Source organism: Rhinolophus sinicus, chromosome 3, assembly GCF_057876585.1.
Source record: "Rhinolophus sinicus isolate RSI-liver-muscle chromosome 3, RSI-T2T, whole genome shotgun sequence".
NCBI classification, from domain to species: Eukaryota; Metazoa; Chordata; class Mammalia; order Chiroptera; family Rhinolophidae; genus Rhinolophus; species Rhinolophus sinicus.
The window spans coordinates 148,756,731-148,782,810 of NC_142503.1; the positions used below are offsets into that span (position 1 = coordinate 148,756,731).

Consider the following 26,080-nt stretch of genomic DNA (forward strand, 5'->3'; position numbering starts at 1 on the left):
TTTAATATGGAACTGGTGCTCAAATGAGAACAGGGCACAAATATAGATCTGAATCTTCCACTAGTGATTCTGGAAACTCTTGTAAATTAATATTTTAAAAACAAAAACATGGTTAGTCACTACAGCATAAAAATTAACATGTTTTAGATAAATTCCTCAAAACCTAAAATAAGACATAGAGATTGTATGACTTTTAAGGTCATGCTGCAACATTTTCTGGTAAGTCCATCTGAGGTCATCTGTTTGATTTCCTGTTTACAACTGATTAGGGTCCTGACAGTTTGTAAATTTAAAGGCAAACATTTAAAAAAATATATATAACAGTGAAATAACTTGTTTGTGTCCAGTAGAGATTATCCCAAAGGTTACATTCTGAATAGCCTATAAGATATAAACCAATTTTATTTCAATTTTATCTTAGCAATTTTATTTCAGCATTCCTTATTAAACTGACTATATAAATCCCAATTTCTTACTGGACCAGTTTTCACGAGTTTTTGAAAAACTTTTTGATGTTACAAGTTGTATTTCAACTGTTTTATAACATTTAAAAATTATGGGCTGACATATGGACTACACAAAGACTGAGCAATTAACTTTGCAGGAGGAAAGGAGTATGGTCAAAGGCTTTATAAATGAGTTGCAATGTTTCTCACACATGCTAGACAGAACATTTTAAAATTGAATTGGCTGTCAAAATTTAAAAACTTTACACTGCAGGATCACATAAAATAAATTCTGGTTCCTCATTCTAAGAAAAAGAACATGATGATGATGACACTGAAGGATTTCTCAAGAGAGAACGGAAAAGCATTACAGAGCAAAAGCAAAGGCAGCACTTCACACCTGTTAAAATGGCTATCATCAAAAAAATCAACAAATAACAAATGCTGGCAAAGATGTAGAGAAAAGAGAGCCCTCGTACAACTGTTGGTGGGAATGTAAATTGATGCAGTCAATTTGGAAAAACAGTATGAAGATTCCTCATAAAACTACAAATAGAGCTGCCACATGACCCAGAAATACCACTTCTGGATATTTATCCTAAGAAAAGAAAACTCTAAATTGAAAAGATATATGCACCCCTAAGTTCACTGCAGTATTTACAATAGCCAAGATATGGAAGCAACCAAGGTGTCCATTAGATGGGTAACGATGATGTGGTATATACAGACGCATGCGCCAACACACACACATATACACACAACAGAATATTACTGAGCAATAAAAGACTGAAATCTTGTAATTTGCAACAATATTGGTGGACCTAGAGAATATTATGCTAAGTGAAATAAGTCAGACAAAGAAAGACAAATACGTATGATTTCACTTACATGCAGAATCTAAAAAACACAAAACAAATCAAAATAGAAACAAAACCCATAAATACAGAGAACAAGATGATGCTTGCCAAAGGATGGAGGGGAAGGTAAGGGGAATTAAATAAATAAATAAATATTTATAAATAAAATTAAAATTCACTTTCAAAAATTTTTTATTAAAATTTATTGAGGTGACAATTGTTAGTAAAATTACATAGGTTTCAAGTGTACAATTCTGTAATACATCATCTCTATATCACATTGTGTGTTCACCACCCAGTCAGTTCTCCATCACCATATATTTAACCCCCTTTCCCCACTTCTACTATCCCTCCTCCCCCCTTTACCCTCTGGTAACCACTAAGCTATTGTCCGTGTCTATGAGTTTTCATTTGTTCTGTTGCTTTCAGTTTTATACCCCACATATCAGTGAAATCATACGGTTCTCGACTTTTTCTGACTTATTTCACTTAGCATAATAATCTCAAGATCCATCCATGTTGTCACAAATGGTCCTATTTCATCTTTTCTTATGATAGAATAGTATTCCATTGTGTATATATACCACATCTTCTTTATCCAATCATCTATTGCACGACACTTTGGTTGTTTCCATGTCTTGGCCACCGTAAATAAAGCTGCAATGAACATGGGAGTACATGTATCTTTATGGATAAATGTTTTCAAATTTTTCAGTAGATACCCAGGAGAGGAATTGGTGTGTCATACAGTAATTCTATTCTTAATATTTTGAGGAACCTCCACACTGCCTTCCAAAGTGGCACCAATCTGCATTCCCAACGACAGTGTATGAGAGGTTCCTTTTTCTCCAAAGCCTCTCCAACACTTATTTGACTTGTTGATGATAGCCATTCTAACCAGTGTGAGGTGATAATTTATTGTGGTTTTTATTTGCATTTCTCTGATGATTAGTGATGTTGTGCATCTTTTCTTATCTATTGGCATTATATGAGTTCCTCATATACGAGTATTTTGGATATTAGCCCCTTATCGGAGGCATTCGCAAGTATCTTCTCCCATTCAGTTGGCTGTCTCTTTATTTATTGATGATTTCTTTTGCTGTGCAGAAGCTTTTTAGTTTAATATAGTCCAATTCATTTATTTTAGCTTTTATTTCCCTTGCATTTGAGGTCAAATTCATAAATTCCTCTTTGAACCCAAGGTCCATAAGTTTAGTACCTATGTTGTCCTCTATGCAGTTTATTATCTCAGGTCTTATGTTTAGGTCTTTGATCCATTTTGAGTTAATTTTGGTACATGGTGACAGATAGCAGTTTATTTTCATTCTTTTGCATGTGGCTATCCAATTCTACCAGCAGCATTTATTGAAGACTCTTTCTTTGCTCCATTGTACGTTTTTGGCTCCTTTGCCGAAAATTATCTGTCCATATTTATGTGGGTTTATTTCTGGGTTTTCAATTCTATCCCACTGTTCTGTGTGTCTGTTTTTCTGTCAATACCATTTTGATTATTGTTGCTCTGTAGTACAAGCTGATGTCAGGGAGTGTGACACTGCCAGCATTATTCTTTTTTCTTAGGATTGCTTTGGTTATTCCGGGTCTTTTGTGATTCCATACAAATCTGATGATTTTTTTTTTTCTATTTCTTTAAAAAATGCCACTGGGATTCTTATGGGGATTGCACTCAATCTGTACATTGCTTTGGGTAATGTGGCCATTTTAATTATGTTGATTCTTCTAATCCATGAACACAGAATGTCTTTCCATTTCTTTGTGTCTTCTCCAATTTCTTTTAAAAATGTCTTATATGGGTGGCCGAATGGCTCAGTTGGTTAAAGCACAAGCTCTGAACAACAGAGCTGCTGGTTCAATACCCACATGGGCCAGTGAGCTGAGCCCTCCAAAACTAGATTGAAGACAACCAGCTGCTGCTGAGTTCCGAAGGGGCGGCCAGATGGCTCAGCTGATTAGAGCGCCAGCTCTCAACAAGACTGCCAGTTCAATTCCCGCATGGGATGGTGGGCTGTGCCCCCTGCAACTAAGATTGAAAACGGCAACTGGACTTGGAGCTGAGCTGCACCCTCCACAACTAGATTGAAGGACGACTTGGAGCTGATGGGCTCTGGAGAAACACACACTGTTCACCAATATTCCCCAATAAAAATTTTTTTTTTTAGTAAATAAAAATAAAAATGTCTTATAGTTTTCAGTGTATAGGTCCTTCACATCCTTGGTTAAGCTTATTCCTAGGTATTTTATTCTTTTTGTTGCAACTGCTAAAGGAATTTTTCAAAATTTCTTTTTCTCAAAAACATTTTTTGAGTATTATTTTAGGATGAGAATCATCAGTTGAGAAAATTACTATTTAGTAACATGAATTTAATAAATACATTTTTCAAAGTTATTTTTTAATGGTGTGTTTCTGTAGGAGTATTAAAGTGTACCATGGTTGTAATCAGTATGACACTGATTGAATACTGATTCATTTATGAGGTAGACTAAAAGGAGCCATAGTGGGCAAATGAGTAAATAATGCATCTTTTAACAAAGTTCGGAATTATGTTTTTATTACATAAGCTCTTCCACAATAGCTCCAGAGAACTGTTACAGATCCTGCCTAAATAATGCTTATTCTAATAACGAAACCATACACTAGGGGCAGCCATGAGATGGAAGCATGAAGTACCTGAAGGAAACAAACCAACATGAGTCATATTATTGCTGTTTCTTCCTTCTTGGGAAGGAAGAGGACAATTGAGATTAACAAAAACACTGTCTGCAGAACCAGGAAAACCTAAAGAAATTCATTTATCTTGGAATATTTAACATGTGTTGTATTAATAAGAGGAAATAAAATATTATACATATATAAAGCTATATAATATATAAATTAAACATACATTACATATATACACATGTATATAACTGGTTTTTAAAAAGCAGCAGCCTATTGTAATCCTTGAAGTTTTATTATAGCTCTTTAGTCATGGAACACATGGGCCAAAGATACAATTTTAAAACACTTTAGGTGGCAGTTGTCAAAACTAATAACACAGCAACATTAATTTTACCTATAAAATACAACCTGAGTGAATATTACCTCATATGATGGTGCCTCTCATCATTCCTAACTACATTTTACTATGGAAAAGTAAGGTTTCCATCACTGTATCTTCTAGAATTAGACATGATGGAGAAGAATGGGGGCATTATTCTCCCACATGTCTATAATTCCAATGTAAACCAACCAATGGGCTGTCAGCAGAGGTCCCAAAAGTGCTGATGTATCATAAATGTGATCAAAGATGAGTCAGTTTGGATAGTTTTCAAGAACTTATTTCTATAATGCTTATCAAATGTTCATCTCCTCAAAACAATATGAAAATGCCTATTTTAAGTCAAAAAACCAGACTTTATTTGAGAAATTGAAGAGGATTCAAGATCCCAACTAATGAAAACTTTAAAATGTCCTTTATACTCTATTTTTTTGTCCAATAACAACCCTACAGAAATATTTTTAAATAAGCCTATCTTGATCTGAAACATAAACATTACATTCATTCATTCATTCATTCATTCAACATATACTTATTGCACATCTAATATGTGCTATGAACTATTCCAAGCAGTAGGGATACAGCACCAGGGTGGGGGGACATCCCCTGAAGAGTGTATTCTTGTAAGGGACAGTGATACAAACAAGCAGAATATGTAGTAAGCCAGGCGGTGGCAAGTGCTGTGAAGAAAAAGAAAGAAGGGGGGAAAAACTGAACGCAGGGACTGGGGTAGGGATTATAATTTAAATAAGGTTAGGGGAGGCCTCCTACTAACATGAGGGTATCAATTTCTCCAGTCTCATGAAGAGAGTAACAGTAACAACCATCTTTAATTTCTGATCATCTCATGAGCAAAAAAAAGGAACATAAGCAATTTATATAAAAATGGCTTATAAGGAAAAGAAGCTCAACCTTTCTATAAAGGTTATTTTAATGACTAACCAAGATTAAAGAGGTTAGTAGGTTAGATAAGAGATGGGAAAATAGGCACTGTAAAATTGGAAATGTAGACTGTTATTATCCTTTGAGTAATTTTGTAATAATACCAAATTTTACAGGCAGATACCCTGTGACCTACCAATTCCATTTCATTTACTATCCATTTCATTGCTAGGAATGTATCACATGAGAATGAAAATATATACACACACATAAGAATGGTTGATGGAACATTTTTATAATATAAAATGAGTGAAATGCCTACCAATAGTGAATTTATTAAAATTAAAATACATATCTATAATTAATGCAGCCATTAAAAAATTAAGTAGCTCAACATGTCTTGATATAGAAAGATACAAATAATATATTAAGTGGAAAAAAGCAAGTCAGAAAATATGTATAATAAAACCCTATTTATATTAATCTATATGCAATATATTGAAATTTTAAAAAGTATCTTTCAAATCTAAAAAGCCTAAAATTACTGTATCTGCTAAATTTTCAATGGTCATTTATTACCTTTATAATCAGCAGAAAAAATAAGTTATTTTTTAAAATGAAAAGACAAACCCCATTTTTTTAAAATGTCTTTTGTTTTCATTTTATTTTATTTTTAAGGAGAGCGCAGGTCACAGTGGCCCATGCAGAGATCGAACCGGCAACCTTGGTGCTATTAGCACCATGCTCTAACCAACTGAGCTAACTGGCCACCCAACAAACCCAATTTTAAGTACAGTGAATGACTGATACAAATCCAATTATCTTCTCGATGTCCAGTTTCTTTAAGACAAGTTAAAGGGTTTAAGGGAGTCATATTAAAATGTTTACTGTCTGAGGCATCAGAAGTTTATTGTGGAAAACTGACAGTAGAAAAAAGCATAACTCAGGGCTTTGATAAGCCCACAGTGCAGTAACTATGACATCAAGTTGTGGGTCCTATAATGGTCCTCCTTCCTGGTTATACTCATCATGTAAGTGGATACAAAGATAACTGATCCATAATACGCAGGCTCTTCTAGTTCTAATGGAGTGGAAGTTCATTTAAAACACTGAAATCTATCATTAAAGATAGGTATCTGGAAAAAAATCTTAAACAGGAGTAGTAATTTCACTTTATCCACTGCCCAGAAAGAGCAAGCAATGCTGTTACATTCAACAGATTAATGTTTTGATCTGGAAAATAAATTCTGCAAGACGTGAGTCAATACACAATTTCTTCACTAGTTCCTTCCATGATGCAACATCCCTCAAATTGGGAAACAAAAGCAACTACTACCATATTTGAAGATAAAGGCAACCCCTTTTCTCAATCTAAAAGAAGCCATACCTTTCATTAAAAGTTTGAAATAAAGTGAATGAACAATATGAATCCAAAATACTATGGGAAAATTAAGATACCTGTTAGTATGGAAATGTTCCTTTCACCAGGTATTCTCATTCTGAGAAAAATGACTTTCCGGGATTGTTATATCTTAATTTCAGAAAACCTGAAAAAGCCAACAAATATATAAACTTGACTCAGCTCCGTACTGCCCTCACTTGGGCACTATAAGCCCCTGGTGGCCCTCTTTCCCCCATTATGAATAAGTAAGTAAAATTACTGGGTTCTGGCTCTTTGTTTTCTTCTGTTCTCAATTTTTTTAAAATAATGTTTTCACTTGTTAAAAAGAAATATATTACATATATATATATATATATATATATATATATATATATTCATCATATAACCTGTACTTTTTATTTTAAACATACTTTTCACAAAAGGATAATTCACCATAATTTTTTTTTTTTTTTACAACTGTCTTCAACTTTTTCATTTGGGGAAAAAAGATGGAAAACAAAGGGATTTTATACATTTTCATTTTGCTTTCAACTTTTTAAAATTTGCATACCTTGGGGGCGGGGAGTTATCACTTTGTGAGGGGTGTAAATGTGTATTACATTGTTTTGTATACTTGAACCAATAAAAAGTCTATGCACCTTATTACAGAATAGATAATTAAATATATATCCACTGTTACGTTCTAGTAGATAAAAATGTTAGTAGTTATTTGAGTTATCAATTAATCATATAAGCAGTCTTACCAACCCATGATAAATTACATGTCTTTGCTTTTAGTTTCACTTATTTATATTTACTCTCATAAAGGCCTCAGAATTTATTGACAAGTTTCTGAAAGAATTTTTACTTAGAATTAGAGAATGTTCTTTCTATATGCCAACCAGACTGTATGTAACGGGCAGGACTGACTTCCCCAGAAAGAGGGGTCTAAGCTCTAAACTATTTTTTGCACTGAAAGACCAGTGCTTATACATGCAATGTATGTCTCAGAGGACCTATTCATGAAACCAACTTCAAACACCATTTTAAAATATTAAAAACAACATCCACTTTCTACTATTAAGTTAGACTGATGATCTTCCTCATACTTTAGATGTGGGATTAAAACAAATCAAAACCAAAATTAAGCCCAACCATAAAAGCACACTGCAGTTTCAGGACCTGTAAGGCAGCAGAGTGCTAAGTCAGTTAGCAGAGGGGCCAGGTTTCCTTCAACCAAAAAAAGACAAAAAAACCTACCAAAAAAATCAAATGAAGATCCCATTTGACTTTTCTTCATCCAACTTCCCAGTCGAAAAGTATGTATCACATTAAGTCATCACACTTCAAATGTATGTTTTTATGCATGAGTGAATGTTACTTAAGCAGATCAATAATACTTTGCATGAGACACTCTACCACTTACAAAGTGGTACCATTTTCATATCTGATTGATCATCACAAATATCCCATGAAGTAAAGCAAATGGTTATTTACAACACAAATGGAAATAGAGACTCGTAAATTACATTACTTGCTCAACATAATTAACACCCTGACTCCCAACTCAACGCTCTGTTTATGTTCCATCTTGCTGGCAATATGAACCAGAAGTAAGGTTTTAGGATAGTGATTTATAGACAAGTATTAAAGAAAAATTAGATTTTTCACTTCCTGTGATGACAGGAAAATCTTTTAATTCACTTTACTATTTTCTAATATTTCCTTGAGAAAACCCTATAGGCCTTTATAAACAGGTTTCCACACATCAAACGCTCTTAAAAAAAAAAAAAAAAAAATCCTGGAATTTACCAGTTAGTTGCAATCCTCCCCAGATTACAGGGCTAAATTTCATTTTAGAACTCAAATTGAAATTTTTTTTTCCAAGTTTATCTGGTGCAATATATCAGACATGATCTTTGAAACCGACTCAATTTTTAACTTTTAATCTAGTCAAAACTGCAGAACTCTTTGGAAAAAAAGCCTTGAAAATGTTAAGTTATCGCTTACAATATGGCAATTTCCTCACCTTAACCACACACGAACATGAAAACAATTCAGCCTCTAGTAGTTCTGTATTGTTAGATGAGTCTGCATTTTCTGTTTAAAAATACCCTGGGCTTAACAGGCCTTGCCGCTGTGTCATATTCTTTACATGTTCAGAAACTGCTACTTCTAACAGTTCATACTCACCTAATTTTTTAAAATCTTTATTTAATTTGGATAAGAATTACACAATCTGGTTAGTAAATCAGATCAAGTTAGTAAATCAGATTTATTAATTATGAACATTTCTTATGCTCTATAAATGGACCCAAATATCTAATAAGATATTAAGCCAACACAGAACACAAAATACACAAAATTAAAAGGTGGAAAATACTGAAACAAAATTTAAATTTGGGGATAGAAGCAAAGCTCCAAAGATAACCTAGAAAAGTATAAATACTACAGCTTTAAAACAAAAACTTCAGAATGGGTATTTTATTAAGAGTTAATGGACACCTAGGGCAAAGGTAAACCCCAATTTTTCAAGACTGGTAATTGCAAAAATACGTAAATATTCCTACAGAAAAACAACGTGGCCCTTTCTGTATCACAGAAAACAAAATGTGGGCTAAAAAAAAATGTTACTTACTATTTATATCTAACATATCCATACTAGGAAATAAAACAAAAATTAACGTACTCCAAAATATCACACATATAAAACAGTACTCAAAGTGATTCAATGAAAACAAGCTTAAAATGCCCAATTTTATAACTGCTTAAACTTATTTCCACTGGCAAGTGCTTACAAATAATAAACGAAAGATTCTGCTGGATATTATTTTCAAATTAATATCCCCATATTTCGTCACCTGATGGATTTACAGGAATAATCAAGATTGCACAGTCTTAACTGAAGACTCAGCACTTTGTCTTTGATTTTACTATACAAAGTGAAAAACAGATCAAAATCAGATGAGATGTACAAATGCTAAGACTTATTGTTATATCTGGTTTTTTGACCTCTCCAGTACAAATGATGAATTCTTGTCCCTTCTGGACAATTAATTTACATTTAACTTGGTTATTCATATAGTCAGTGGATGTAATAACAGGGGCTCTGCCTGTTTTTTGTTGTTGCTTATTTGCTTTTTATACCTGGAATTGCTGCACTTAGATCTTTTTTAAATTAAGTTTTTTTCTACAGAAAATTTGGAAAATAACAAAGTATAAAGAAAAAAAATCATTCGTAGTTTCACCATCTAATCACTTTTATAACTATAACTATCTTTTCAGTCTTATTTCAAAGATATATAATTCCTTCTAAGTTTTATAGTTTAGTTTAAAAGTTAGAATCACACTATTTTCTTACCCATTCTCATTTAAAAATTAATATTTCCCACACCCTTAAACATTATTTGAGAACGATTTTTAATGGCTTCTTTAATTAGAATACCATCCTTAGGGTAAAGGGTTAAAAATAATGCATTAAAATAATACCCCCACTTCCTCTCTTTCCCTCCCCTTTAGGACAAGAGCTCAGGAAAAAATACTAAACCATTCATATTAGTGTCCAAGGTGTGATATATACTCTCCTGAGAAATTTGGGCCCTAAAAAGACTGAAACCTTAAATCAAAGATACGATGTGCTAATAGTAACATTTCAAACACTATCCGGGGGATGTGCCCTTGCTGGAAGACGCGCATCTCCTAAAATTCGCCGTACTAAAGTAGTAGTTACCTATTCTGGCTACAGAAAGTTGCATTCCGTTTTTTAATAAAGCAGTGCTAATTTCACCCATTCAACGAAGTACCTTAATTGGCTGAGTTGATTAAAATTGGCGCGCTCAATGGCCGAGTTGGATTCATTAAACAAGGGAAACGCGTAACGCACACCTGGCACTCACTGGACAGCTACTCCAGAGGACTTACCGATTAGGAAGACTGGCGCTACAGAAGGCCAGTGGAGGGGAGAAAGGATATGGAGTGGGATTTGATCAATACCAGCCCGGTGTACGAGCAGATATCTCTGCTGCATTATTTGATATTTAATCTTTCTATTCCCGGCTTCACGGGTCTAAAAGGTCACCGAAAAAGCTGGGCCAGCTGAAAACCCGGCAGGGTGACGGACTAACATCTTACCATATGGATTCTCAACATCAAGACCGTGAAGAGCCTCAAGCCAGCCCAGTGAAGGAAGGAGGGTCCCCCGGGCCGTCAGCTCCCCCACTCCCCTGGCGCACCGCTCGGGTCTGCAAGGTGGCGTAGGAGGCTGCAGAACCATGAGACAGGACTTCTCAGGAGCCGACTTCCGTCTCGGTGGCTGCAGACTCGCGTTCGGAAGCCACCCCTGCGGCTGCACACACCAGACGCCACGAGTCGAGCCCCGGTCCCAGCAGCCCCAGCCCCAGCCCCAGCAGCCCCAGCCCCAGCCCCAGCCGAGACCCTGCGAGTGCCTCCGCCAGGCGGCTGAGCAGCCGGTGCCAGCCAAGGCCCCGACAGGTGGCCGCGACTCCCCTCCCGGGGTCCAAACCTGCCCAGGACCGTACCTGAAGGGGCAGCTCAACCTCCACTCCACTGCGCTGGCTGTCGTGGTGGCGGTAGTCACAGCTGCGAGCGCAGTGACGCTTCTCATAAAAACAACAACCTGCTCCCAGGCATCCGCAGCCGCGAGGCGGCGGCCCTAGGCGCGCCGCAGCGCATGCTGGGAGTCGTAGTCTCGCCTGCGCCTTATATTTAGAGGCAGCGGAGGGAAGAACTACGACTCCCAAAAAGGAGCGCAACCCGTCGGGGAGAGGCTGCAGGCCGCTGGGCCAAGCGGCCGCAAGCCTCACAACATCCGGGCCCCAGCGCTGGAGAGGCGCCGCGGCTGGTCGCTATGGAGACGGACTGCTACAACCACTGGATAGGATTCGCGTTTCCACCCGGGTGGACTGCTCCCTAGATTACGCGGATTAGTTCATGCATATTGATCGGTTCACTTCCGTCGGTTCACTTCTTTGCTGCTTTAATTGCGTGTAGTAAAAAGGCTGCATCCCCGGGGCGCTCGCTGGCCTTCTTGCCATCTGCTGCGGGAAAAGACTGCGTTTGCCGAAAAAAATAAAGAGAAGATAGCGAGAATGACCGAGTACGACTGGGTGGGTTTGGGCAGAGGGCTAGATGCTTTTGAATGTTGGTATTATTTGCTTTAAATTTGGGGCATCCCGTACCCCCACCCCCACCGCCACCCCCACCCCCAAAAAAGAACACCATTCTAGGCCACTGGGCTACATAGATGCAAATGCGTATTGCATTAAGCCAGAATCGCCTCTGAAGGTATAGTAAAGATGATTCGGGATGGTCTACAACTCGTACCCCATTGCAAACTGAGGTGATGGCTTTCAACAGAAAAACGACCTTGTTAATTTTACATTTTTTTTACATTGTGACTTGTTCAAAAAAGAATATGAGCTAAAAAAGATATAATACACTTATACTTACTGTTGATGGAAACAGTAAAAACTTAAAGTTTAATTCTGTCCACCAATTGTGATCAAAACAAGTTAAGAAAAACATGAACAAGAAGGATGGTGGGCCCGAACAGAAACAAAAGGGTGCCTCAAAATGAGACTTTTGGATTTTTTGCACTGGATGTTACTATATTTAAAGTCAACTATGACACACCACCAAAAAAGAAAAAACGTTTTAATTATATAGTTACAACTGTTGTAATGGGCATTTTTATTATTTCAATGACTATCTTTTGTTTTGTTTTTAAAAATCTGTGTGCGTTTATACTGAAGGACTTTGAAAAGTCAAAATGGCCTGGCTTTCTCTAATTCTAGAAGAGCCGAAAATTAAATTAGTAAAAAAGCTTATACCATCTATTTGTAGATTTTTATTCTTTTCAAGGGACTTTCCCATGCTAACTCTAAGACCATCAATTTAAAAAGAACATTTACAATTTTAATTAACCTTTTTATCCTTAAGTAAAAAACAGTTGCTGGCCTCAGGTGTAACTGGCAGAAAACTTAAAATAATCCTTTTATTATTCTTTGTATTAGGCTGTTTTGTTTTGAATTGTATCTAGTTTGAACTCCACATTATAAGAATATCAAATTTGAAGAGGGTGAAACCCAAATAAGGAAGCTGCAGTGAGGTCCTATGATGTAAACCAAAAGCAATAGGTATTTTGTTTCTAAGCCTATAAACATTGGTGAATTATCATGGAGATCTAAAATTAGGTAGACACTTCCAGATTGTGTTGTATAAATTATACCAACAAAGTTTATCGGCTAATTTGTCTTCTATCTTGACTAGATATGGGTTGTGTATTACCTTTTGCACCAAACTGATCATCAGAGTTTTAGAGCCAGTAGTAGAAGGTGATTCAATGAAAGGGCGTCCTCTGAGGTTGCCCTGAGCAACCTGACTGGTTGCTCCATAAAATAAACTAGGGTTGGTACTTTTTTCCACAAGTCACAGGGCATCCACCTTCCACCCAAGAAGCCTTCTGTGTGCTGAGGAAACCTAGACATTTTGAGAAAAGCTGACCTCTTGATATATCATAGGATTCTGGTGACTTGCTATTATCCAACGTCTGTGCTCTTGATATGAGTATTAAATGAATATTAGTAAACTGTAGTATACGAATGTAAAGTGTTATTAACCTGTAAATTTCAGCACTGAATCCTGGAAGAGCATACATATGCATTGAGGTAAACCTGTGAAAAAGAAAATGGTAAAAAAGGATTCCATTTATACAGCAATTTATTGTTTACATAAAAATTTCTTTCCTTTTATCTCTACAAGCACAGAAACTATGGCTGATTTTATTTTTTTTAACTGAATTTTTTTTTAACTTTTATTTATTTGTGCTTTTCCAGGACCCATCAGCTCTAAGTCAAGTAGTTGTTTCAATCTAGTTGTGGAGGGCACACCTCACAGTGGCCTATGTGGGGATCGAACTGGAAACCTTGTTAAGAGCACCGTGCTCTAACCAACTGAGCTATCCAACAGCCACCCTCCTGCCTGGCTGATTTTTTAAGACCAATTTTACAGATGATATGCAAAGAGGAAATGATAAAGGACTGGAATAACCTAGGTCACAGTTCTGGCCTTGTGCTACTCCTCTAACAATTGATAATCATTCCAATCTGAACAAATAAAAAGAAAAAGTGGACTAAATACTTAACATTTGTAAATTTGAACTCAAGCTTTCAAAACAAATAGGTTCCTGACATTGGGAAATTTAACTTTGCTGAGACATGAAGTAGAATAAACCCAGGAATTCAGGGTGAGCTGGGTTATGCTAAAAAGGAACGTAACTAATTTGACTCAAATTTGAAACTCAAGCCTGACACAATAGCTCTGTGAACACTTTAACTCCATTTTAGAGTTGGAGAAACTGAGATTATATGCTTACTAGTTTTAAGGATTTAGAAATCTTAAAAGGGTCTCAGCTTCATGAATCACTGCTGTAGTGTCTTCAAAGGACTTAAATGCATATAAATAATCTTTTACTTATTCAACTTTAAAAAGTTAGTTTCAGTCTCCTAACAACCACCATGAAGTTATTTAGATAATATAATTTCTGATTTAGAAGGACTTAGATCTTAAGTATTCTAGAACTTGCCAAATTTTTTTGTTTTTTTTTTAAACTACCAAAACTTTTTGCCTACATGGACATCACAGAGTACATTTATTAAGGGTCTTATTACTAGTACCCTATCGTGAATAAATACACACTTTCCTTTATGCTTTTTGAATACCTGAAAACCACTTAGTTACTGTTGCTATATTTGGAGAGCCCTGACATGAGAGTCCTCAGATTAGGAAACAAAACCATCTCATCCATCTCCTTTGTTTCACATTTATAGATAAGGAACTTGAATCCTTGTAAAAGAATTTCATCAAAATCACACAGCTATTATAAGTGCCAACATCAAAACCCAGAACTGGTGACACCTAACATGTACTTTTATAACTCTCACAGTTGGGGGAATACAAATACAAATTTCCCAAATTAGTCTGCTTGATATATTCTTGTGTAATACATGTAGGTGTCAATATGGCCTTCTCTGTCTCCATATCCCCACACTCCTGCCTCCCAAAGGCTTCTTTAACTCGTGTCTTTCACAACAAATTTGTAGCCCAGTACAGCAGGTCCTTGAATAAGATCGTTTGTGATAACATTAAGGAGATGCCCTAGAAACTTAACTGTTGTTTATATCAATTAGCTATGGTAGAACTGGTTTCACTTAAGTTCCAAGAACCTAACAACAACGTTAAGTGATGGCTTATTGTATTCACAGTTTGATCTAGGGACCAAGCTTCAGCATCACCTGGCCTGCTGTAGCTCCTTTCCACATCCATTCAAGACCCTACAGCAGCCTGAGTAATCATGCTAAAAATTGTTACATCATGACACGCTTCTCCTTAAAATCCATCAGTAACTTCCCTTTGCTTTTACCATAAAGATCCAAATTTTTAATATAGTCAAGAAGACCCTGCAGGATCTGGCACCTGCCCCTCTATTCTCATCTCAACTCATTTGACTTTGGACACACTTTTTCTTTGTTCCCACCTCTATTTTTTCCTTCCTTGCTTTACAGTCTTAAATTCAATGACGTTTCTCCGGAGTGGCCTTCCTTAGCAACCCCACATTAGGTTAGAACCTCCTATATATTTTCATAAATTTTTTTGTTCCTTCATTGCGTTACTACAATTACTCTTCAATACCTCAAAAGAACAGGACTTCCAAAAAAGTGGAGTGGACAGGGCTAAGTTTTTTGTTTTCCCTTCCCGGCTTTATTGAGACATAATTCACATAAACATGTAAAATTGTATAAGTTTAAGGTGTACATTATGATTTGACATATGAATATATTATGAAATTATTACAATATGGTTAATATCTCCATCACCTAATTACAATTTTTTTATGACAATATTTAAAATCTACTCTCTTAGCAACTTTTAAGTATATAATACAGTATTGTTAACTGTATTATATACAGTTAACCATGCTGGACATTAGATCACCTGAACTTATCCTTTTAACTGGAAATTTGTACCCTTTGATCAACATCTCTCCATCAATCCCACTCCCAACCCCACCCTGCCCAGCCCCCCTCGCAACTACATTCTACTCTGTTTTAATGAGTTTGGCTTAAAAAAAAAAAAGATTCCAAATATATGTGAGATTAGACAGTATGTCTTTCTCTGTGTATTGTGTATATATACATTTTCTTCATCTGTTGATGAACACAGGTTGTTTCTGTGTCTAGGCTGTTATAAATAATGCTGTGATGAACATGGGGATGTAGATTATCTCGCTGAGATAGTGATTTCTGTAATGAAGCAAAATTTGCCATCCAAAAATATATCTCTTTGGCATAAGGATTATTTTAGGCTGATTATTTTTAAGAAACTGCAGACTTAGGAAAAGTTCTAAAAACTGAGTAGAAGTTACTCTTTTGTAAGAGATTTTTATATGTAACTGTATGAGGTAAATCTCCATTTGTAAGGGTGTCTCCCTCACTTTAGGAGGATGACCTTATCTCTAGAAACTCTAATCAATGGAGAAGGCTAGGACTTCAATCTGTGGAACAACTGTGCTTGGTTATTGTGCTTTCCTGGTAACCTCCCCTCTCCTGACTCCTCACTCCCAACATCTCTTATCTTTAGCTGGTGATGTTGTTTAAGGTGTTGGCCTCTGCCATTTCAGATTTGCTCATTTTTCCTGGGTCTCTCGCATACATACAGGAGGTATACATGTTACTAAACTTAGTTTCTCTCCACTAATCAGTCTCATGTCAATTTGATTAGACCAGTCAAAAGAACCTAGAAGGGTAGAGCAAAAATTTTCCTCCGACATTTCATTTCCTTCGGATGTATATCCATGATTGGGATTGCTGGATCATATGGTAGTTCTACTTTTAATTTTTTGAGGAACCTCCAGTTTACATTCTCACCAATAGTGCACAAGGGTTCCCTTTCCTTCACATCCTAACACTTGTTATATCTGGACTTTTTGATAACAGCAGTTCTAACAGGTGTGAGCTAATATCTCACTGTGGTTTGATATGCATTTCCCTGATGATTGGTGATGTTGAGCACCTTTTCATGTACCTGTTTCCCATTTGTATATCTTTGGGGAAATGTCTATTCAGGTCCTTTGCCGATTTTTTAATCAAATTGTGTTTTTGCTATTGAGTTGTATGAGTTCCTTGTATATCTTGAATATTAACCCCGTATCAGATATACGGTTTGCAAAATTTTCTCCCATTCTGTAGGTTGTTTCAGTCTGTTGATGGTTTCTTTTGCTATGCAGAAGCTTTTTAGTTTGATGTAGTCCCAATTGTTTATTTTTTTGTTGTTGCATATACTTTTGGTGTCATATCCCAAATATCGTTTCCAAGACCAATATCAAGGAGCTTTTTACCAATTTTTCTTTCTAAGAGTTTTGCAGTGTCAGGTCTTACATTTAAGTCTTCAATTTATTTCAAGTTAATTTTTGTGAGTGGTGTAAAACAGGGTTGAAGCTAAGTTTAGTATTTTTTTTCCAGAATTTTATAACTGAGAATGTTTTGATATGTTTATATTTTAGGGTAAGAAAAATACTTCAGCTTCAAATTCAGACACAGAAATAAAAGCTGAACAACTGCCTCCTTGTGTGAACCCTGGCAATCCTGTGTTTTCATGTATGTTGGACCCAAAGACACTTCATACAGCTACTTCACTATCAAAACCTAAGATGATTATGTATAAAACAAATTCAAGTACTTACGGTGAATTTTTACCTATGCCACAGTTTTTTCCCTGCAATTACACTCCAAAGGAGCAAGCATTTACAAACCATCTCAGAGCTACTGGATTTTATCAAAATAATAATCTAAATACCGCACCTGACAGAATCAGAACCCTTGATTTTTCTAATTTTCAACACACTCTATGAAAAGATATTCCCTTGTATATTTAAGATAAACTATACTCAGAAAAAAATGAGTTTTAAATCTAAGGCTGGAATATCTAATTTGGAATATAAAAAATTTTAACTTAAAAAATATCTTCAAGAAATAAAGCATTTCAACTGATAACTGAATGACAGTGACTGACTTTTTAAATAAAAATGTTTTTATTAAATGTTTTTATTTTATTCAAAACAGCAGAATAAAAGGTAGAAGTGTTTTCGTATACCCTAGCTTTAGTACCTGTACTCCAAAAGCTATAGAAAAACTTTCATGATCTCAATTGTCTGTTGAGTATATTTATCAAGACAAAGGAACACAGGCGCTCTAAGAAAAAAATGAATTAGGAAGACTCTGACCAGTAATTTCCCACTTTTCTGTTATTTCAACTATGGCTTAGATCCTGGGGAAATGTTAGTTCCCAATGCCATGCTGGTGGAAGAGAGGACTTGTTATTCATTCATTCATTTAGCAAATATTTCTTGAACACCTACTAATGGCAGGCACTATACTATATGCAAATGGAACACAGAAATAAAAGACAGTCTTATTGTTTCAGTGAACAATAAAAATATTTTGGGAGCACGAGATTAACAAATTATTGAGAGATAATTTACGTAATGTATGCAAAAGGTCTTTCAGACACAGAGACAGAATAGCTCAAAAGGGAGACCAAGGAGATGAGAAGAAGCATCATGGACAAGGTAAAGCCAAATCAAAAGAAAGGTTGGTTCAGGCAAAAGAAACAGTATCTATAAAAGTACAAAGATCTGAGAGCGAGGTATACTTTTATAAATGCAATTAATTTGATACAGGCTTCCCCTGCTAACCAAAAGTAGAGTTCCCATGAAACCTTTCATAAACCAAAATGATGTAAAGCAAAGAGTACTCCCCACTTTCCAAAACTTTGCATCACTTTTATGGAAGACCTACATTAGGACCTGTTTTCGCTAAGCGAAAGAAATCCAAAGAGGATTTTTCTCTTTTACAAAAAAAAAAAAAGAAGAAAACCTGTTACCATCACTGTTCCTATTTTTCCCTTTTAGTTTCAGGTTCAGGATATTAACATCAATTAGAAAGAATAATCTTGTGATTCACTAGGGTATCAGAAAACCTTGATCTTCTATTGGCAAAAATGTCTTCATGTGAAGAAACAGCTCAACTGCAGCCTCATGAGATTCTTCCAATACCCCAAAATTTGATATTTGGTATTGGCTCAAGAAAGAAGAAAATTAGTTTTGTTCACTTCCTCTAAAACAGCAAAAATCAAGGCTCTGCACAAGATTTCCAGGCAAATAATGCAATAGAATTTGAGTTTATTAGTCTTTTCTCCATAAAGACTATACAAATCATTTTCCCCTTCACTGCAGATGCTCGATTTGTGGTAAGTGGAGTCAATTTTTAATATGTAAAATCTAGATATTAACCTAATGTTCATTACTATGGCAGGTGGTTAAACCTTTTTTGTTTTGTTGTTATTGCTAAAATTCTCCAGATGAATATCTTGGAATCAAGCATATTGTCTGGAATGCCATTATGTAGTCATTCAGGGCCTGTTCAAGTCCAGGGACTATTCTAGGCAATAAGAGCCTGCCTTCATGGAGCTTGGATTCTAGTAAATTCCAGTAGGGGAAAACAGACCAAAAAACATGTATTAATATGTATACATATTTACAGCTATATAATGTAAGTATTTGTAAATATGTATTTGTTTGCATGTTGTTACACATGCATGTTATACACATAAAGACAAATATTTACAATTATATACATATACATGTATATTTACATGTAAATGTCTATATATAACATGTATGTACTTGTTATATATTATATATAGATATGTATAAATATTACATGTAAATGTCTATGTATATAACATGCCAGGTGATAAGAGTCATGGGAAAAAATAAAATAAAATAGTGTTGGGGCAAGGAGTTATTTAGGTAGGTTCGTCAGGGAAGGTCTCTGATGAGGTGTTGTTTGACCAACCCTTGAAGGAAGTGAAGGGACTATCTGAGGAAAATCAAATGTTGTGAGGCAATTAAATATCTGGTCTGTAGTTCGGAGAAGCCCACATTGAATATAATCATTTAAACAACATCCACACAAAGACATTATTTAAAATCATGAGACCAGATAAGTATAAGTAGAAAAGAAACCCGAGGACTAAGCTCTAGGGAGCGCCAACATTTAGAAGTCAGGGGAATGGATGGAATAAACCAATGAGATCAAGGAGTGATTGGTTAGTGAAGTAAGTGGAAATTAGAAGACAGTAATACCTGGAAGCCAAGTAAAGAATTTGTTTCAAAGGGAAAGGCCCAGCTCTGTAAAAATATCTTGGGAGGTAACACATGGACTGAGACCTGAGGGTTTCATTAGGCAATATGGAAGTCATTGTTGACTTCAACAAGAAGTGTTTCTGTGAGGTGGCAGAGAGGAAAACTTCATTGGAACAGGTTTAAGAAAGAATGGAAGAAGTAGAAACTACTTGAGTAGTTTTGCTGTACACTACACAGAGAAATAGGGCGATAGCTGGAAGTAGATGTGGGCAAAAAGTTATTTTTTTAAAGACTGGATTATAATACAACATTTGTATTCTGATGGGACCATATTTTGAGAACCACTGACCTATATATAGTAAGCAGTTCTAAACAGAAAATGTAAGTGAAGACAACTACAGTATAATGTTTCTTTAATACAGACTTTAAAAAGCTCAAATGTATAATTCTAAGGCATGGATAGGCTGAACAGAATTATTTACCAACATATTATATTTAGAACTGGAATACATAAGAGCAACCTAAAAGAAGTATTAGAATATGGACTATAAAGTATTATCATTATCTGTGAGATATACTAAATAAAGCAGTACATTTTTGGACCATGCCACTATAAATGTAAAACAATACAAAAAAAAAGTGCAAGACAAAAAATAAATTTAAAAAGTGCTCTGTAATTTTTCCAAAAAGAAAGCCCTACATTTCAGAAAAGCTTGAATGATCAGTTCTCCTGGAAAATATTTAAAGCCCATTAGGTAAAAAATTCTTATATTTTAGGCAAACTTACCTACCTTTATACAATTATCAGAACGTTTGAAGTTTCACTTCTGTTTCTTAACTCATCATTACTGGAAATACAGCATAAGCTCCCAGCTTCAAATGAAACTGGAACTTATGTTCCCAAAGGAGTATTTTACCAGTTTGTTTCTAAAAACTGAAAACCTACCAGAAATAGTTTTTACCTCATCAAGTATCTAATCAATATATTTGACCAAATAAAGCTGGTTTTTACTATCATAGCTCAAAATTATTATGAGTTTACTACATATGAGGTACTGTACCAAGCAGTTTGTTTTGTTTACTAACAAAAAACATGTTTCTGTAGGGCATTAAGAAGGCTAAAATGAAGTATGTTTTAAGTAATATCAAAAGTAGTTCCTTCAAAGAATACCTTTTTTTTTCCCAAGAGCCAAGTTTTTATTTGTTCATTTCTTGCAGAAGTATTTCTGGTGACATCCTGGGCCTGAGACTGCCATAGGCCTAGGCCACACACTGCAACCAACCGCTTTACCGGGTTCTCCTTTCTGTCAGTCTTACAGAGGCCTACCCGATCTGCTAGTTTCCTGTCATCAACCTTAGTTAGGTGGACTTGGTGTGCACCACAGAAGGCCTCCACTGACATGACATACATAGGCTCACCCCAGTTGGATGCAAGCACACAAAGATGGGCTTGGCACTGGTCTAAGGCTTTGGCAGCTTTGTGAATTCCACCTGCTAGGCTATTGAGGGTGAGGAGAAACGTCCCTCTACCTCTATGGTTCTTTTGGCTGGTCTAATAATCAGACAGGAGATAGATTAGCAAGAAAAAATAACCAAATTTCATACATACGTATGTATGGGAACTTCATATACAGGAGTGAGTCAGAGATCCCACATCCAGGAGAGGTTCAGAGACAGAAAGGGGACATGGGTACCTAAGACATTCTGAGCTAGGGATGAGGGAAGGTGCTTTGGGGGCTTCAAAAGATCACTGCAAAATGGTAAGAACAGACGTTTAGTAAATAGACGTTTGTCCTGCCCTACAGGCAGGTCAAAACACGTTAATCTCTGATAATCTGCCATTATGGGAAAGGCCTCTAATTCAAATTCTTTCAGGTAGGTAAGGGAGGGGCAGAAGTTCCTTCTAAGCCCACAGCTAAAGTTGCTCTTAGCTCAAAACAATCCCCATACCACAGAAGCACATCTTGAGGTGACTAGCTCTGAACCCCAACACCACCGTGGACGAACGCAGTCTTCAGTACCTCTTGTAAACTAGTATTACCGTCCATTACACCTCCAGTGGCAATGCCTTCCTGGACGTGTGGTGGATTATGGGTGGAGCCCTTGCCTCCAAGGGACTTGGCAGTGGCAGGGAAAGAGAAGGAATATCTTGAGAGATCATCTTGAGAGAATATCTTAAGAGAGATGGTTTTAGCATCACACGCCCTTAAAACATTTTGGGAAGGAGAATTCGTTTTCAAAAACTGGAAAATGGCAAAGAGAAGATGATGGTAATTTGGTCATGACCTGAAGAATAAACCTGGTTTTGTTGCTAGCACACAAAAGTTAGTTACAGTGAGGTACGCCTTCAGGCTTGTAAACAAAGGGAATTATCCTGAACTTTACAGGAAAGAGGAAGCCTGTGGTGTAGAATTGGATGCATGATGCCATGAAACATTCCATTCATGAAATTAATTATCCTTTGTTCTCATCCCATGTTTGCCAAGCAATTTGTGAATTTGTTACTGGATTTACCATATACATCTGCTTGTAAGGAGAAATGAACTGTCATATAACCTATCACCTCCATGAACATTCTCAATCAATTTCTGATTATGAATTAATATTACGTAAATAGGCAATCTGTTTTGTTCAGTCTCTTGAACTTGGTTAATGTGAATCTGACCCCCAGAGATGGGTTGGCTCTCAAGGGTACTTTTGATAAGTCTTTGAGAGTGAGACTGAGCTGGATCAATAAGGTAATGAAACACAACCCTGCTGTCAGCCTTTTTGGGAGATCACCTATGAACCTTTTCTCCAGATGGTATGTGCAAAAATCCTTTGCCCTTATTTCCCACATGGATGAGGTTTGCTGGAAAGTACTTGGCTTGTGTGGGGGTTCAGAAGGAATCACCTCCAGAATGTGCCTCTGTGGTATGCAGATTGTTTTGAGCTAAAGTCAACTTTAGCTGTGGGCTCAAGAGAAACTTCTGCCCTTCCCTTAATTACCTAGAAGAATTTGAATTAAGGGTCTTTTCCATAATAAGAGATTTTCAGAGATAACCTTTTGACCCACCTATATGGCAGGCAAACTTCTACTTATTAAACATCTGCTCTTATCATTCTGCCAGGACCCTTTGAAGCCCCCAAGGCACCTTACCTACAGTGTCCTGTATACCTCAATTCCCCTTTCCATCTGTGAACCTCTCGTGCTTGTGGGGTCTCTGACTCTCTCATGTATGTGCGGTTCTCACACATATGTATGTATTAAATTTGGTGACTTTCTCTTGTTAATCTGTCTCATGTCTATTTGATTATTAGACCATCCAGAAGAACCTTGAAGGTTAAAGAAAAAGTTTGTTCCTCCCCCACACTTGCTAGGGACAAGCGGCATCTATCTCCTTGACCAAACTTTAAACAAGCTCCACTGAGCTATCCAGTCTAACAAATACTCAAATTCATTCCTATTCCTATAAAGCATCCATTGCAAAAATGGGCTAACTAGCAGTCTTTGCCTGGCATGCAATATTTTTATATAGCTTTGGTATTTGTTAATAACTAAATCTGTCAAAAAGCTTTAATAAACGTGTACACTATGTATTTATGTATGGTCATCACACAGTAGTGGGGGATTAAAGATCTCTCCAGTTTACATAAAGTCTACATTTAGTTCATTATCTACTTGGTATCTTAAAATTAATTTCAATCAAATAACTGGCATATGAAAAAAAAATCAAAGGACTACCATAACAATTTTTTTCTTATTTTTTATTGATAGGTTTTAATGATAGCATTATTATTTTGGTAAAAACTGCAGGTTTTCATCATAAAGGAAATGGAATGTCTGTATCAATATTCTAACTCTATCACCACTTCAATCTACGACAAAAGTCCATTGGAAATGATACAAGACGGCTCAAAAGAGGTCAACTATTTCATGAATGCAAACAAATACCTGCTACATTTAAACCAACACTTCATTTAGAGGATAGGAACAAAAGTATTAATAAATAAGACTTTTCCTTTGTGGACAAAAAGGGGTTCTATGGAAACTAACCTCCCAGGGTGATCTGTTCAGAAATTCCTAACTGGGCAGGTCATGATGGGTATATATATGTATGTGTGTGTGTGTATATATATATACATACATACATACATATATATATATATATATATATATATATATATATATATGTGTGTGTGTGTGTGTGTGTGTGTGTGTATATATATGTGTGTGTGTATATATATACATATATATGTGTGTGTGTGTGTGTATATATATATATATATATACATATATATATATACACATATATATATATTCCTTCATTTTGGTTACATTAATTTTTTAAAATAAAAACAAACAAACCAGGGTAGATTATAAGAAAAAGCAATCCTACCATGTCAGAAGTTCTGATAACTGGACAGGATTGCTACAGCAGTTATCAAAAGTTGCTTTGTAGAAGTAAAAGTTTCAAGGTTGCTGAACTAGGATACACTTACACATTCAAAAAAGTCTTGCTTTAAAAAAGAAAAACAAGGCTTTTTTATAATCCATAGTCATCTTGAATGATATCAGATGATCAAATACTATAAAAACTTTTTCCCGTTTTGCTTTTCTATAAAAAGGGAAGCTGTACTGTTTTTGTTTAATGCTTGCATCATCACAGTGATCCAACACCAATGGTGGTGCAATCCAATGCCAATAACGTAATATCCTAAGTTAACATTTTACCTTTTGCTTTTTTTTTTTGGTGTACTTGAAGGTACTAGAAAACAACTCACTAGAAAACTTATCTTCCCCAGATAGTGTTTGAAGTTGAGGATAAAGTTTTTTTCTTTTTTGAGGATAAAGTTTTCTAAACAGCTGTTTTGCTAGGTTGAACTAAGCTATCTTCAAACAACAGGTAGTGGAGGTATATTAACACGTTGCGTACGGCGGGTTTTAAATCCCTCATACCTCTGTTCCGGCAGGTTTTTAAAAGAAACTACTTTAAAATGCACTCTTCTCTTTAAAGCGTAAATGCTTCTATGTCATTTATTATTTTTCTATGGAATTTTTAAGGATTTACTCACCTATGATGTTAGTAATCCCTCCTGGTGTGATACTGCAGAAAGCAGCTTCCTTTGTTATTAACGAAACACAAATAATTCAATAAAATGTGCAAAGTAAAAAGAGTCAACAGTAAAAACAAGAATTCTCGTTATCCGTCCTTAACGCATGGCTCAGAAAAAACGAAGATTCTCATGATCCTTACGCAACATGTTAAAGAAAGAAAAAAGCTTTTGTGCATTTGGGAACTAATTGAAAACAGTATTGATTATACCAAGGTCAACCATTCAGACAATTATATAGTACATTTACTACAAGCAAAAATACTTTATAAACACAATCTTTTATTTAAAAATTCTACCTTGTTAAAAATAAATCAGTAAGTGTCCTGGTAATCATACCAACAAGTATTTTGTTAGTTACGAGGGCAAGTTGAACTCATAACAAAAAATATATAATTAAGTTATATCTAAAAATCAAAAAACAAAGAATTAAAATAGATTACTTTTATTTTGATTTACTAATTCAGATACCATTCAAGTCAAACATATTATTTTCCATAGATTTATATTTTGCCCTCTACAGAACTAGAGTACGAAAGATAAAGTGATTCTGCACAATCAGCCAAATATGTACAAATACTCGTAATGCCTGCAGTATTTTTGAAAAACTTAATACCTATTACAATACCTAGTTGCTTCTAGTAGTCATTAACATTTCAGTTCTGTTCCTTGTATTATATTCCGAATCTTCTCAGCATCATTTTGTACAATTGTGTTGGATGGATCAATCTTAAGTGCAGCTTCATAATCCTGTAGGCCTATATTTATATAGCAATGATGATTAGTAAAATATTTCATAAATACTTACTTTTATTATCTAGACAACATTTTTCTTCAAATAAAAATAACCACAAAGAACAGATTCCCATCTTCATACATGGTATTATCTCTAACAGACTGAAGAAATGTTTTAGTGATTTCGGGAATAACTATAATGAGTTCATTCAGGATTCAGTAAGAAGGAGATATTTTAAATTCAAGTACAAATAAGCTGAGAGCTTAAAGTCATTAAAGCATGAACAGACTCAAAACTCATCTAACGAAATAACATTTTTATTACCTCAATGAAAAAGTAGTAAATGGCATCTGATTTAGAAATTCTAGATTTTTAAAATTAATTGTGGTGGACTCAATCCATACTT

At 35.5% G+C, this 26,080-nt stretch overlaps 3 protein-coding genes across 8 annotated transcripts in view; 1 reads left to right on the top strand and 2 right to left on the bottom strand.

Annotated features, from left to right (window-relative positions):
* CCPG1 (cell cycle progression 1) overlaps positions 1 to 11,319 on the bottom strand; it is a 33,982-nt gene extending 22,663 nt beyond the window's left edge. For 2 of the 5 annotated variants that reach the window (XM_019732275.3, XM_019732271.3), the window contains exon 1: positions 11,161 to 11,312. The gene's annotated coding sequence lies outside the window, so the exon portion shown is untranslated. Of the gene's footprint in view, positions 1 to 6,699; positions 6,789 to 10,753; positions 10,884 to 11,160 lie in introns of all 5 variants that reach the window. The other 3 variants (XM_074327716.2, XM_074327717.2, XM_074327718.2) reach the window with 3 other exon arrangements.
* Positions 11,320 to 11,367: 48 nt separating this feature from the next.
* Positions 11,368 to 18,127, top strand: PIERCE2 (piercer of microtubule wall 2). Its single transcript, XM_019732214.3, has 2 exons — positions 11,368 to 11,748; positions 17,202 to 18,127. Exons 1-2 carry the CDS (start codon positions 11,731 to 11,733, stop codon positions 17,547 to 17,549), a joined length of 366 nt encoding a protein of 121 aa, XP_019587773.2. The 5' UTR covers positions 11,368 to 11,730; the 3' UTR covers positions 17,550 to 18,127.
* Positions 18,128 to 24,040: 5,913 nt separating this feature from the next.
* Positions 24,041 to 26,080, bottom strand: part of DNAAF4 (dynein axonemal assembly factor 4) — a 36,363-nt gene continuing 34,323 nt past the window's right edge. The window contains exon 8 of one of the 2 annotated variants that reach the window (XM_074327714.2): positions 24,041 to 25,696. In XM_074327714.2, coding sequence (XP_074183815.2) covers positions 25,613 to 25,696 — 84 coding nt within the window. In that variant the 3' untranslated portion in view covers positions 24,041 to 25,612. The remainder of the gene's footprint in view (positions 25,697 to 26,080) is intronic. The other variant, XM_019732294.3, reaches the window with a different exon arrangement.